Below are 16,222 nucleotides of genomic sequence, written 5' to 3'. Positions count from 1 at the left end.
TATTACCAGTACCTTATAGATATCCTCATTGTGTTTCAATGCATTCTTGTGCCGCTTTCCTGGGATGGAAAGCGGCACAAGACACCCGGCTCAGTAACCGGGACCGCGCTTGTACAGGCGGTGCATGCGCCGTCGGACTCGAGTGCGATCCTGTAACTGAATCGCGCATGCGCTGTCCCCGATGCCTGCCTGTCTTCTTTTCCTCACGCGCAATTCAGTTACAGGATCGCGTTCGAGTCCGACGGCGCATGCGCCGCCTGTACAAGCGCGGTCCAGGTTACTGAGCCGGGTGTCAGTTACACTACTTAGAGGCGGGGTTAGGGCAGGGGAGGTACAGCCCGGAGTGAGGGAAGGGCTACCCCCTTGACTTCAGGAGCGTGACTTCAGGAGCTGGAGACGAGGACTTTAAAACTCGTTTTTTTCATTAATATCAATCCCAGAAAAGCGGCACAAGAATGCATTGAAACACAATGAGGATATCTATAAGGTACTGGTAATAGTTTATTATGTGAAATCCTAGTGAAAGGTTCGCTTTAACTCTCATCTTGTCAGGTACAACTGACGTCTTGTCGCTACTAGTATACACCGCAATTACACAGGACCTTGACATGGCAGCCTCACTCTCTGAGTTGCTATCAGTCACAGCACATACCTCACATATACCACTCATGTCATTATTAATCCTGACCTCTAGGGGCACACATGAGCTAATCCCCACATTAAACACTTCCTTAGTAACCGTAGAACACTGTGGAGACTGCACATCCTCCTCTGCCACCTTTTCCGGACCTTTTCTACAGTTGGTTCCCCCAGCGGTGTGCTCAACATTTATTAGCATTGCTACATCCTTTAAATTTTTACTAGCAGTGGGCACTTCTTCCCCATACACAACCTGCAAAGGTAAAGGGTTGTCACCATCATCGCACATTTCACCAGTGGCGCACCGACAGGGGTGGTCCAGCAGGTCTGGACCCCCCTAGAACCAGTGAATAATTTATATATTTATTTTATCCCTCAGGACCGCACCGCCGATCACCACAGGCGGCGCGGCCCTGGTTCTAGTTGCCGGCGGCTGTGGGGGGGCAGTAGGACATGGGCGCTTTCATTGTGGAAGCGCTCATCTCCATATTCATCTGTACCGCCGTCCTCAGGACAGCGATACAGATGGCTGTACTGCGGCGGGGCAGGGAGAGGTGTCTCCCTTCCCTGTTCTTCTGATAGGCCGCAGGTACTAATGCCTACAGCCTATCAGAGGCCGGCTCAGGCAGCGCGATGATGTAAATATCATCGCGCCGCCTGAGCCAGGCAGCACACAGCAGGGACACAGGCCGGAAGAGGCCTGCATCGCATCGCTGCTGATGAAGGTAAGTATTAGTGTTTTCTTTTTCTTTTTTTGGGGGGGGGGAGCTGGCACTATGGGGGCAACTATGGGGGCATCTGGCATTTCTTACAGCCCCATTTCTTGGGGGGTGGCACTCTGGGGGCATTTATTTCTTGATCTTTTTTGGGGGGCACTATGGGGGCATTTTTTACTGGCACATTATGGGGGGCACCATGGGGGAGAGGAGCACTATGGGGGCATCTGCTGGGGGCACCCAGAAGGGACATTTTTTTTTACTGGCATATTATGGGGAACACTATGGGGAAGGTGGAGAGGAGCACTATGAGGGCATTTATTGGGGCACTATATAGGAGTATTTTATACTGGTATACATTATGGGGAATATTAGCTCAACTGCGGGCACTAAGCGGGGGTATTTCATGTACTGTCATATTTATAAGGAGAATTATTACTACTAGGGGGTATTTTGGGGAGCTTCACTACTACTGGGGGGCTATGAGGAACATGATTACTAGTACTATAGGGGCATTATTGCTACTAAGTGTGCCCTGGCAGAGAATTATTTCTATTGGTGGGATTTCTATTGGTGGGGAGCACTGTTACGTTGGGGGGCACCCTGGCACAGTATCAGCTTAGCACAATTATTTTTGGGGGACATTATCTTTATACTATTAGTGTCTGGGCGCAGTTATTTTTTAGAGCACTGTGTGATAGTAGTATTTCCAGGGGGACTGTTTCTGCAGTATAGTATTGGGGGCACAGCGGGCACAGTATCTGGGGCACTATCTGTGTGGTAGTAGTATTTCCAGGGGGACTGTTTCTGCAGTATAGTATTGGGGGTGGCAGGAAAGGATGTTCAGAAGATGTGAAGATGATAGAAATGTGGGAAACTAATGTCTGTTTGTCAATCTCTGCAGAGATGGGAGATAGGTGGAAAATCATCATGGCGGTCTGGTCTGAATGGAGAAGATGAGGAAAGAGAATGTCTACAACAAAAGGTGACATCACTGGATGTAAGAGGTATGGGGCGCTATGTAGGAGAGGAGATGCTCCGGCTCCTCCCCCTGCAGGAGGAGGATTTAGAGCTGGGTGAGGACGGCCAAGGAGGGCAGCAGGCCACAGGCGGGTGGCAGATGGTGGGGGGAACCACAGGCCTTGAGCAGGATCTGGGTAGGGAGGAGAGCGGAGGAGCTTCCTGGCTGTAGCCACAGGCCCTCCCCTCTCCGTATGATGTGTAGAGACAGGCCTCAACAATAGAATTTCAGCTGTACAGTGTTTGTTGGGAGTGGCCTATTATATTTAGGAGGGGCTTTTAATAATGGGCGTGGCTTAGAAAAATTCCACTCCTACAGGGCTTTTAGAAATGGCCAGGCAAAATAATTGGTGCAGCATGCTACGCTCGCCGCGTTTTTAAATGTTAAGGGGGCTTTGAAAAATGGGCAGGCAAAAGAATTGGCACAGGGCGCTACAGGTGCCACATTTTTGGCCTCTCGGACCTTCCCCTAGACAAAATTCCTGGGTGCTCCCCTGCATTTCACATAAACCCCCATGGTCATTATGCATTTTAGATTGTGTGAGACGGGACCATTCAGACAGTCTCTTTTTCAGGGTTTATTGTGCACACAGCAAAACGGTACAGGCTTGCTTCCGCAATCCAAACAACAGTTCATTGAAATAACAAAACACGGTGATACAGTCTTCTCACCAGCTTGTGGGCATTCGCCCAGCGATTCCTCTCTGCCAAGAGGTGTGGTTCCATATGTCTTCCTTCCAGACCAACAACATGCACGCTATACTCTGGCAGCGTCTTTTCAATTAGTTTACCACCTGTGTGAGGTGGTAACACCCGAGATGGAGTATGGGAGTGACCTTCCCACCCAAACTCTTCAGTCACTCCTAAATCACGAACCCAAACTTCAGCTACCACAAACTCAGTGATATACAGGGCCGGTGCAAGGATTTTTGCCAACCCAAGCGAAGCTACATTTTGGCGCCCCACCCTCGCAGCTCACCTGGCCCTGGTCCTGTCTGCAGCAGCTGGCGTCTCCTCTGTGTGGTCCTGGTATCTTCTCTCTGCTTCAGACAATCGCTGGTTTGAGAACCGTATTTTTCGCCCTCTAAGACACACCTAGGTTTTAGAGGAGGATAATGAGAAAAAAATAAATTCCATTACACCTCAGGTCAGACCAGCAATCAGACCCCCAATGTTAATCAGACCTCAGCTCACAGCCCCAATCAGACCCCCAATGTTAATCAGACCTCAGATCAGACCCCCATGTCAGACATCAGCCCCCCATGTCAGCCATCATGCCGCCATGTCAGCCATTAGCCCCCATGTCAGCCACTAGCCCCCATCCATCATGCCCCCATGTAAGCCATCATGCCCCCATGTCAGCCATCAGCCCCCATGTCACATTTCTCCCCCTCCATGTCAAATCACCCCCCTATGTCACATCAGCCCTCCATGTCACATTTCTCCCCCTCCATGTCACATTTTTCCGCCCTCTCCCAGCCGCTTGGTCTGCCTTATGGTAGCACCGGCCCTGGTGACATAACATCACCGGTCGCAACTTACCTCCGGGATTTACATCACTGAGAGTAGCAGCCTCAGTTACCTGCCATCTCTGACCTCACCAATTGAATGCTTACACTTGGCACAATCCCTTTGCACCTCATCGGCACCATTGTTTTTAATGGTCACTTCACTTAAAGGGTTTGGTACCAGTTCTGCAGGAGTTTCATCACTGGCAGCAGAAGTGCTTCCTCTTCCCCACAACTCACAGAACAATGGGAAATCACGGCCCAACATTCCCTCATGCATGAGCGTATTTATACCAGCAAGTCCATAAGTCCCAGTTCTCACCGTAGTCTCACACTCCATGAGAACCACCGTGATAGTCCTTATTATCTGCATGACTGTCGAGCACACTTATGGTTTTATCACTCTCAGGTTTCAATATCGAGCTTCCTCTTACCCGAGCTAGCATAGGATTTCTGAGTTTTGCCATCCCAAAACTAGCTTTTGTCACGGGCAATTTAGGCAACACAGTAACCTTCTCCCCTGCAGACTCCTGTGAGGGAGCAACCTCAACTGGCTTTCCCGCCTGTTAAGACACTGATTTTATCACACTGTCACATATTTTTGTAGCAGTCTCTCGTCTCTGTGTCTTACCACCTACCGGCTCAGCAGATAGCACCTGCCGCCGGCTCACTGTCACTGGGTCTGCCACACAATCAATAACAGGAATGCTCTCACCCACTGATATCATAGGTTCGTCAGTCTCGGGAGATGAGGATATTCCAGGGACATCTCTACCGAGATCGTCATCCTTCTCCCAGATTTTGGAAACCTGCCCTTTGCTCCTGGTACCACGATCACCTGCAGACTCTGTGTTGCTACTGGAAACGCCATGGCCTTGAGTCCAGATCTCCCACGCAATCATCCCAATCACCATTTCGCAGGATATCTCCCAAGGAGTCCACCAGACCGCAGCCATTTCCACCGGTCAGTCTATCACTGGGCTTCTGGCCCTTTAATTCACTGCACAAGTTTGCAACACAAGCATTTTTTTATTTTTTTTAGCAGCACCTGCTCTTTTCTGTGATGTCGTTGCCCCTAGCAACCACTTTGCCTTTTACTTTCTGTTGTATCCTTTCAGCATGGACGCTGCCCGAATCCTCCACCAATCGTGAGGGGTAGCTCTCTTTCACGGGTCACACTCACAGATATCTTCACAGACAACCGGTTTTCAGGTCCAAACTCATGCTTTATTTTTTCCCCAGCAAAAAATAAACGATACAAAATAAATGTCTGCCTGTCTGGGCACTACCTAATACATCAACGGAATCCCTGACTCACCTACGGGATACAGTTCATACCTGACATCAGGCCTGGCTTTCTCAGCCAAACAGTCCACTAGCCCCCAGGCTGTGCCAACACAAGTACCGTTGGGGATTGTGGTCTAACAGTCCTCCCGACTCTGACCTTGTGACCTTTGTTCCGCAGGCGTCACTGCATTCTCCAAACTTCAGGCTGTCACCTAGCCTTGTGGCCCCTCAGCCTACCCGGCTGAGACCACGCAGAACCTCTGCAGGTCGCTGTTTCAAGATAACACTTTTTCCAGACTGACACACTGGGCGGTGCTTTATGCCAGGCTTCACCTGCGATCCTCTCAGGGCAAAGGGTACACCCATACTGGAAGAGTGTGGATTGGCAGATCCCACTACCAGACCTATCTGCCAATCCAACTAAAATCCAGCCCAAAACACAACTTAAACAGCATTGTCTCAGCAAACTACACGCTGCTGAGACTACTGCATTCTGGATTTTAGTTATCCCACCCAGCTGAGGCACATAGTGATTCAGGATAATTCAAAGCTGAATGTTACATTTTAAAATCTACTGCAAACTGAAGATTACTGGTTTTGGCAGCCTGTATTCTGTCAATTGAGCCTCAATTTTGTGTACTTGGTAAGATTAGGTGTAACCACAAATATAATCCAAATTCATCCTTTATTTAATCATAGTAATAAAAATCCCAATTAAAAAAACATAAAAAATATGCATTATGAACTCAAATAAGACACAAACCCCCCTGGGGAACCAGGTCAGCTTTTCCCTGCCATTTTCGGTTTACAATTATTTAACTTTAATTAGTGCTGCTACAAGTCATTTAGGATTTGCTTCTACACTGGTTCTACACTTCTACAGCATAGCTTCTATGCTATGTTTTTGTGGCAGATATACTGACCTGGTTCCCTAGGAGGGTTTGTGTATGATTTGTGAGTCCGTACCGCATATTTTTAAAGTTTTTTAATTGAGATTTTTTATTTATTTTTTTACTCTAATTAAAGGATTCATTTTTATTATATGTTTGGCTTCATATTTTAGGCGTTTGTACAATTAAACCACACAGCGGTTTGAATTGGCGTTATAGGTGTGTCAGATATATGAACATGTAAGCACTAATCACCAATAAATCATGAGATAATGTACGGGATTTGTCTTAACATGCAGATAGGAATCTGACTTTCTATTTCTCTACCAAAAGAAAGGTCTCTGCCTCCAACAAAGTGAAGCTGGAGCCAGAGGTGCACCTAGCCTTTCTGCTGCCTGATGCACCAGGCCTCATTGGTGGTGCACCCCTGGCTGGAGCTGTACAATCTTATTCACTGACATTGTGATTGATGGTGTAATCGCTGTTTTAGATCCCAGTGAAGCCATGGCTGCAGAGTTACCAGTCACAGCACGGATTCCAGTGGTTCAGCTCTCTTCCTGGGGGGTTCTCTGTAAGTGCAAATATTCTGTCTTTCTGTGCACAGCATGCATACTGTGTGTTAATATTTGCATTCATATTAGATCCGTATTTCGGGTTCCTCTCACATACACAGAAGATATGACTCTCAGAAAATCCATACTTGTGCTGATAACAAAGAGGAAGAAACAGTCTATGTAGATGGGAAGAGTCTGTCCTCAATCATTAGCAGCACGTTCATCTGAATTCACTTGCCTCATATATTCCCTCTTGATGAGGATGAATGATCGTTACTACGATCAATCATCCTCATACTGATTTATTGTTTGTCCACAGAAAATTCCTATTTACAAGGGCAGTGTGCTGCCCACAGATGATGATTTTGGGTGCCGCATGAAATGTGTGATCACCTGACAGATGAGCTAATTCGTCTGATGATTGGTGGCACCTTTACACAGGGGCAGTTAATGGGAATGAGCGATCGGACAAGCGTTCATCCCCCATAATTGTTTCGATCTCTGTAATAGTTCATCATATGAACTGCATTTCAGAAATAAATGATATCCTTTATTACCCTGCGATGAGTGTGGTTTAGCTTGATTTTCTCACTAAGGCAAAGCATACACAAACTGGTTTTTAATTCAATAAAAGAATATTTGGCACACAGTGGCCTTTTTCTACCCAGCTTGGCTCGCTGTTTGCCAAGCACATAGACTTTATTTCCCTGTAGAAATAATAACCCGCTTGTATTTAATGACTTCAGTGAGAAAGTAGCATAAAGTGGAAGGGGAACGTTCTGTAATAAAGCCCACCTTGGGATAATCTGAGCATGCCCATAGAATTTCTAAGCAGCGCCTCCATAACAAAGCCACACTAGCTACTTTCACACTAGCGTTTTTCTTTTCCGGCATAGAGTTCCGTCACAGGGGCTCTATACCAGAAAAGAACTGATCAGGCATATCCCCATGCATTCTGAATGGAGAGCATTCTGTTCAGGATGCATCAGGATGTCTTCAATTCAGTAGTTTTGACTGATCAGGCAAAAGATAAAACCGTAGCATGCTACGGTTTTATCTCCGGCCCAAAAAACTGAAGACTTGCCTGAATGCCGGATCCGGCATTTCTTACCATAGGAATGTATTAGTGCCGGATCTGGCATTCAAAATACCGGAATGCCGGATCCGTCCTTTCGGCCTGCGCATGCGCAAACCGGTAAAAATGTGAAAGAAGATACAAGATGGATCCGTCTGTCCGCATGACAAGCGGAGAGACGGATCCGTCATTGCAATGCATTTGTGAGACAGATCCGTCTCACAAATGCTTTCAGTCAGAGGCAGATCTGCGGATCCGGCGGGCAGTTCCGACGACGGAACTGCCCGCCGGATCACACTGCCGCAAGTGTGAATGTAGCCTTAGTGAACCCCACCTTGGAATAATCTGAGCATGCCTTTAGATTTCCTGAACAGTGCCTCCATAACAATGACAGCAACATTGTCCCCATAATGAGGAAAAGCGACAGTGCCATCATAATAGTAATAGTCCCCTCTGTGCCCCCCATAATAGTGTCAGACAGAACACTCCCTTAACAGGCACAATAACATTACCTCCTATAGCAGTTGTAACAGTGCCAGCTACAGGGCCTCAATGTCCCTAATATAAATACAACCGCAATCTAGTGGCACACAGTACCTCCAACATATTTCATAGGCTCATCCGACATATATTCATTACTAAGAGGCTCAAGGTAAAAAACATACAGTTGAATACAGACTTCATAATCAGATAGACCATTAAAATAAAAACTTAGAGGCCTTTTACATCAGCCGGGGATCAGGTCAATTATTGCAGAAGATTACTACAAAGCTCTTTGATAATTGGCTTTTGTAGTGGTTGCACCCAAACAAGCAAAATGCTTGTCTGGTGATTGTATCTGATGCTGCACCCAAAATTGTCATTTGCCAGCAGCACATCGCCCTGTTTATACAATATGCACAGTGAATGGGGGAAGAACAATTGTAATAACAATCTCTTACCCCCATTCACTTTGTGTCGGGCTGTGTCAAAGGGACTTTAGAGCCTCTGTCACCAGGACCAACCCTATTAAACCAGACATACTGCCTGGTAGGGCTCCTCAAGCTGATTAAAACAATATCTTTCTTTTGTCTGTATGATAAATAGCTGCAGAAAAATCTGTGTTTTTATTCAAAGGCAAATTAGAAGCTGGAGCACCAGGAGGTGGGGCTGAAGCCTTTGAGCACTGCTTTGTAACACCGTGCTCTGAAAAATCCCACTTCTCCTTGATTGACAGGGCTAGACATACAGAGGGCAGAGCTGTGTCCCAGCATCTACAGTCAGGTCCATAAATATTGGGACATGGACACAATTCTAAAATTTCTTCTTCTAACACAACCACAATGGATTTGAAATGGAAAGAACAAGATGTGCTTTACCTGCAGACTGTCAGCTTTATTTTGAGGATATTTACATCCACATCAGGTGAACGGTGCAGGAATTACAGCAGTTTGCATATGTGCCTCCTACTTGTTAAGGGACCAAAAGTAATGGGACAATTGGCTTCTCAGCTGCTCCATGGCCGGTGTGTGTTATTCCCTCATTATCCCAATTACAATGAGCAGATAAAAGGTCCAGAGGTCATTTCACGTCTGCTATTTGCATTTGGAATCTGTTGCTGTCAACTCTCAAGATGAGATCCAAAGAGCTGTCACTATCAGTGAAGCCATCATTAGGCTGAAAAAACACAACAAACCCATCAGAGAGATGGCAAAAACATTAGGCGCGGCCAAAACAACTGTTTGGAACATTCTTAAAGAGAAGGAACGCACCGGTGAGCTCAGCAACACCAAAAGACCCGGAAGACCATGGAAAACAACTGTGGTGGATGACCGAAGAATTATTTCCCTGGTGAAGAAAACACCCTTCACAACAGTTGGCCAGATCAAGAACACTCTCCAGGAGGTAGGTGTATGTGTGTCAGAGTCAACAATCAGGAGAAGACTTCACCAGAGTGAATACAGAGGCATGACCACAAGATGTAAACCATTGGTGAGCCTCAAAAACAGGAAGGCCAGATTAGAGTTTGCCAAATGACATCTAAAAAAGCCTTCACAGTTCCGGAACAACATCCTAGGGACAGATGAGACCAAGATCAACTTGTACCAGAGTGATGGGAAGAGAAGAGTATGGAGAAGGAAAGGAACTGCTCATGGTCCTAAGCATACCACCTCATCAGTGAAGCATGGTGGTGGTAGTGTCATGGCGTGGGCATGTATGGCTGCCAATGGAACTGCTTCTCTTGTACTGTATTTATTGATGATGTGACTGCTGACAAAAGCAGCAGGATGAATTCTGAAGTGTTTCGGGCAATATTATCTGCTCACATTCAGCCAAATGCTTCAGAACTCATTGGACGGCGCTTCACAGTGCAGATGGACAATGACCCAAAGCATACTGCAGAAGAAACCAAAGAAAGGGAAAGAAGTGGAATGTTATGCAATGGCCGAGTCAATCACCGGACCTGAATCTGATTGAGCTGCATTTTACCTGCTGAAGACAAATCTGAAGGGAAAATGCCCCAAGAACAAGCAGGAACTGAAGACAGTTGCAGTAGAGGCCTGGCAGAGCATCACCAGGGATGAGACCAGCGTCTGGTGATGTCTATGCGTTCCAGACTTCAGGCTGTAATTGACTGCAAAGGATTTGCAACCAAGTATTAAAAAGTAAAAGTTTGATTTATGATTATTATTCTGTCCCATTACTTTTGGTTCCTTAACAAGTGGGAGGCACAGATGCAAACTGCTGTAATTCCTGCACCGTTCACCTGATCTGGATGTAAATCCCTCAAATTACAGCTGACAGTCTGCAGGTAAAGCACATCTTGTTTGTTTCATTTCACATCCATTGTTGTGGTGTATAGAGCCAAAATGGTAGAATTGTGTCGATGTCCCAATATTTATGGACCTGACTGTATATATCATATACTCTATGTACTACAGCTTTACCACACTGAGATCTGCTTAGGAAGCTAATATACAGGTGAAACTCAAAAAATTAGAATATCATGCAAAGTTTATTTATTTCAGTAATGCAACTTAAAAGGTGAAACTAATATATGAGACTCATTACATGCAAAGCGAGATATTGCAAGCCAATTTGGATGATTATGGCTACAGCTTATGAAACCACAAAGTCTCAATTTTGAGGTCCCCTTTGCTCAGGGGGTATGGATTAATCAGCTGACTAGAGTGTGACACTTTTTGCCTAGAATATTGAACATTTTCACAAAATAAAAATTTTAAGCTGCATTAATGCAATTCCTTTTAATTTGCATTACTGAAATAAATTCACCTGTACATAGTACTGCTTTCTTCACAGACACATTATATGATTATAAAGACACCAGTAATATGTGTTAGCTTATAATCATAGAAAAATCTTCTTTCTCTGTGTAGTAATCCTATAGTTTGGTGGTAAGTACTTGGTTTTGCATGTAGAGATCCCAGGTTTGAATCCTGGGAGAGACTTTCAGGTATTTTCCTCAGATTGTTTAATTTTTTCTTCCACATTTAACCCATAATAAATGTCTATCGGGGTCATTTATTAAGACCGGCGATTTATACGCTGGTCTTAATACCCCTGCACTGGGGGTATGCATTAGCATATGGATAAAACAGATTTCTCTGCAGCTGTTTAGCATACAGACAAAAGAAAGGTATTGCTTAAATCATCATGATGAGCCCTACCAACCAGTATGTCTAGTTTAATAGGGTTGATCCTGATAACAGAGGCGGTTTAAGAGATTGACTTGTATATTGCAGATCTGTGCTCATTACTGCCTGGCATTGGTCTGTGTAAGAGGACCCTAACGCTGGGTTCAGACCTGAGCGTACTGAACGTACGCTCTGTATGCCCGATTGTACGGGCGTTTGCAATCGCGCATACAGAGACAAGCGAACGCCCATTGTCGCGCGTTCCCGCTGAAGTCTATGTACGGGAACGCGCGACAAGACGCCCCAAAGAAGCTCCTGTACGCGCTGTAAAACGCTCAGGTGAGAACCATTCCCATAGGGAATCATTGGTTCTTGCCTGTTGAGCGTTTTACAGCGCGTAGGAACGCGCTGTAAAACGCTCAGGTCTGAATTCAGCCTTAAGCTGCATTTACAGCGTGCAATGAGCAGCAGATTGTCGACAGTCGGTTGCTGGCTCAGTGGAGGAGACCACTGCATTTACATGCAGCGATCTACTCCCCAGTATGAGAATGAGGGATCGCCATTGTGATTGCTTGTTCTCATAGAGCTGCATTGTTTCTAGGCAGCAGATCACTGTTTAGACAGTATCATCTGCTGCCCAGAAACAATAACAGGATTACCTGATGAATGAGCATTTCGCCAGTTCAACGGGTGATCAGCGGCACCTTTCCACGGGCAGATTGTCAGGAATGAGCGTTTGCAGGAACGTTCCTTCCTGTTAATCTGATTATTGCAACGTGTAAATTCACCTTAAAGGTGGCCATACACCCTGGATAACGAGTATTCATTCAGCAGCTATTCCTCCCATCTATTTCACACACACATTCCTGGGATTGGCCAATTCTACATGTATATTGAACAGTTAGAGCGGAATAAGCTGCTGCCATAAACCACTTGCAGCAACTCATCTCCCTAGAGAACATAAGGAATGGTCATGTCGAAATCCAAAAAGCACAGCCCTTTCTCACCCAAGAGATGCAGATGAGGGAGATCCAAGTCCTGTCAAAATGGGCAAAATTCATCTAATGTGTTTGCCCATCTTAACATATTTTAGACTATGCTTCAAAGTCATAAAGGCTATGGACACCTACAGGGCAATCTTTTATGATTTTATTTTACATATTTTGTGCTAAAAATATATATTTTTCGATTGGTTCCTACTAAAAATGTTCAGCCGGTATGTTCTGTCCCCACATGAAGGTATAACTGATAATGACTGTGTGACTTTCCGAACTTTGTATCCAAGCAGTGGAGCAGACCGGACCGGCAGATGCTCAGGTTAGATGGATGCAAACGTAGACACGGGAATCCAATCAACGTGGGTTTATTTAATCTAAACAGCGACATACGATGATACAATAATGTAGTAGTGGTATTGATGCTGTCCTGTTGATGTGTATCCTGAGACTAACTGCTGGTCAAAAACTGATGCCTTCCCAAGCCCAAAGTGTTTGTATATCCGGTCACACAGCTATGCAACAACTGAAAATGGCTGCAGGAAGTGACGTGGACCAAGGCTGCCTACCACGCCCAGCAGAGAGAAAACTTTAATAACAGGAGCAGAGGCGTGCAGCATACAAATTCTGGCCAGCAAATGGCAGTAACAGAACAATACATAGAAACAACATAGAGAAAGAAGAATTAAAGGGGTTCTGCACTTTCATTTAACTGATCATCAGCTTCTGATCGGTGGGGGTCCGACACCCGGGACCCTTGCCAATCAGCTGTTTGAGAAGGCAGAGGCGCTCCAGCAGCGCCGTGGCCTTCTCACTGTTTGCCGCCGGGCCACTGACGTCACGACTAGAATCAACTAGCGTGGGCGCGGCTAAGCTCCATTCAAGTGAACAGAGCTTAGCCCCGTCCACGCTAGTTGATACTAGTCGCGACGTCAGTGGGCCGGTGGCCCGGCGGTAAACAGTGAGAAGGCCGCGGCGCTGCTGGAGCACCGCTGCCTTCTCAAACAGCTGATCGGCGGGGGTCCCGGGTGTCGGACCCCCGCCGATCAGAAGCTGATGATCTATCCAGAGGACAGATCATCAGTTAAATGAAAGTGCAGAATCCTTTAATAATACGGTGCACAATTAAATATGAGGAGAACAGCACAAGGTACAGGGTTTAAAGATCAGTCTGTTTGCAAGCATCACAGTCTGTTTTCTTTGAATCTCACCCTTATAAATCCTCATTAGAGCTCAGTTCTTATCAAACGGATAAGATTATGACTTAAAAAAGTGTTTGAGATCAGAGATAATAGCTACACATGAGCTGTCATAAGACGGGATTTATAGGAAACAGACTGTGACAGCTTACATTTTTAACCATTGTATCTCAGAAACGGCTGAACGTTTTTATGAAAAAAATATTTTTTTAGGCCAAAATGAGTACGATGCAGTCCTAAAAAAATGCCCCCAAAGGTGTCCATAGCCTTTTTAAAGTTACTATGCTGTACAGTGAATTTTTGAATCTGTAACCTGCATGTAGCCTAATCGCTGTTTCATCCATGCAGTGCATGACTCTGTGACCCCTGTCCTCTTCTTAATCCTAGTTTATGTACAGCGAGCTCAATGTGGTTCAGCTGCGCTTCCTTAGGCTGCAGAGTCTGCGCGTACGTCAGCAGTTGAGATACATATGCGTGGCCCAGCCTGAACGTCCTGCCACGGACAAGAATGTCAAATTTCTAGCTGACACAAGGGACCAAAGCTTCTTGGTGACACTACAGGGATGTGAGGTAAGAGCTAGTAGGTATAAATAGCAACTCTTGACATGATGCACAGTGGTCGGAAGCTATAAGGCATCCATCAACTTATCCCCAAGCAAGGTTGTGCAAATATAGCAGTCACACCTGGGCCATGGTGCATGAGGGGTCAACAGCTATCCTCGTAAAATCTGGTCCACTGGCTGAAAAATAAATTAGTGAGAAGAATATTATGCAAAAATGAGTGACTGGAAACTGAGCCTTTATTTTCTGTGTCTCTTCGAAGGGTGGAGAATCATTTAACAGAACAGAGACCCTCCTCCATTTTGAACCCACGGACCTCTCTCTACTTCCAGTTCGGGACTTAGCCCTATTTCATGACGGGGACGAAGACCACCTCTATGGCTTCTTTGTGGGCCCGGTGTGCTTCAGCTGAGGATCAGTATTCTCTCTTTTGAACTTTGACAACCCACCCCCAGGTCGAGGGTGGAAGCCCTTACATTATTTATACAGGAAGATTTTAGATGGGCCTCTTACCCCTCTCTCAGGAAGGGAGACTAATATTGGTTTACAGTGGAACTCTTGGTGCTCTGAAGTCTAAACCTTCACCCAAATCTCCTGGCGAGAACCATACACACCTCAAGACTTCCACCTCACCGAACACACCAGGACTTATGTTCTCAGGGGAGAAGTCTAACCTCTTAATGCACTTATTTATCAACTTTATTTGGTGCCCTGTGGAAAACCACAAGGAGAATTGGTGCTTTATATGTTGTTTCTTTTAATTTGTAGAAGGACGTGTATATAACTAGTGATTGGATTGTGCCGGTTCACCCATTACCATTTGCCAACCAGTCTTGACAACTCGGTCTTCCATAGGGAATGAGATTAATCCCCTGCAATGTCCTATGACAGTGCAGTGCACATTATAGACATTGATATGAAGCAGAAAACTGTCTCAGGTGGGATCATGTCTCCGTGGGGTGAATGAAAACCTCCTGGTATTGATTTGAGTGGTGTGGAACCAATGACAAAAATGATTTATTATGACATATAGAAGACTCTGCAAGAAAGTCTGGAGAATAATATGGGCCATGTGTCAAGATAATATGTGCAGACCCCATGGATGCTATAGGACACAGAAAGAGTAGCCCAGATTTGGTTGGCACCTCCTCTTCCTATGGGTGATATGCTTGCAGCGTTTTGCTGTCCGCTTGACGAAACTGAGCCATCCGTCCTGGCACGCAATGTAAGTCAATGGGGACGGATCCTTTTTCTATGACACAATCTGGCACAATAGAAAACGGATCCGTCTCCCATTGATTTTCAGTGGCGTTCATGACGGATCTGTCTTGGCTATGTTACAGATAATACAAACGGATCCGTTCATGACGGATGCATACGGTTGTATTATTGTAACGGATCCGTTTTTGCAGATCCATGACTGATCCACCCAAAACGCAAGTTAATAGCCCTCTCCTGACCTCCCTGGCTTCGGCAAGCGTGCATGCATCCAGAAGGGGGGAAAAGGTGCTACTATCTATGGCAGCAGCTTATCTCCCTGATAAAAGAATTGGAACATGAAATCCAACTGGCCAATCCTTATCTCCCCTGACAGCTACCATTAGGGAAGTCAGGAGCCCACAGAAACATTAGATGGTCCCGCCAATGTAGGGCCAGCTTTAGACATTATGGGGTTTGCAGCACTCGTCCTTTTACACATTCCATGGGCCTGTACCAAGGACAGAGAACCCACTTATGCATTCATTTCTCACTTACGTAAGTGTACCTGGCACACCTACAGAAGAGAATGGGTAGAGCTGAATGTACTCTCGATCACAATCCAATTACTCGTCACTGACGAGTACACCTCTGACGGTCCTCGTCTGTCTATTTGTGGGCACAGCGTTCTGAATCAATGTGCTGCAATGTTTTTTAGCTGTATATTTAAAGGGTCCGCACAATGTCTACACTAAACATATTTTTTGTGATATATAAGCAGTTGTAATATTTGTATAAAATATAGAAGTTTTCTAAGTGTTTTTATGTCTACGGTCTAACCCAATGGGTGCACCCTGCTTGTTTTACAGTATCAGGTCACCAGGAATATGAGTGTTCATAACTAAGGAAAACTGTAGAAATCGTCAAGATCAGAAGAGGTCTCCAG

At 45.6% G+C, this 16,222-nt stretch overlaps 1 protein-coding gene across 1 annotated transcript in view; it reads left to right on the top strand.

Moving 5' to 3' along the window:
- The window catches only part of LOC122919696 (collagen alpha-1(I) chain-like), a 240,984-nt gene extending 225,634 nt beyond the window's left edge, over positions 1–15,350 (top strand). The window contains exons 66-68 of the mRNA XM_044268877.1: positions 6,551–6,631; positions 13,906–14,088; positions 14,342–15,350. Coding sequence (XP_044124812.1) covers positions 6,551–6,631; positions 13,906–14,088; positions 14,342–14,491 — 414 coding nt within the window. The 3' untranslated portion in view covers positions 14,492–15,350. The remainder of the gene's footprint in view (positions 1–6,550; positions 6,632–13,905; positions 14,089–14,341) is intronic.
- The last annotated feature ends 872 nt before the right edge of the window (positions 15,351–16,222 follow it).

The sequence above is a fragment of the Bufo gargarizans genome, chromosome 9 (genome assembly GCF_014858855.1).
Source record: "Bufo gargarizans isolate SCDJY-AF-19 chromosome 9, ASM1485885v1, whole genome shotgun sequence".
Taxonomy (NCBI): Eukaryota; Metazoa; Chordata; class Amphibia; order Anura; family Bufonidae; genus Bufo; species Bufo gargarizans.
This window is presented reverse-complemented; position numbering and strand designations above follow the sequence as displayed.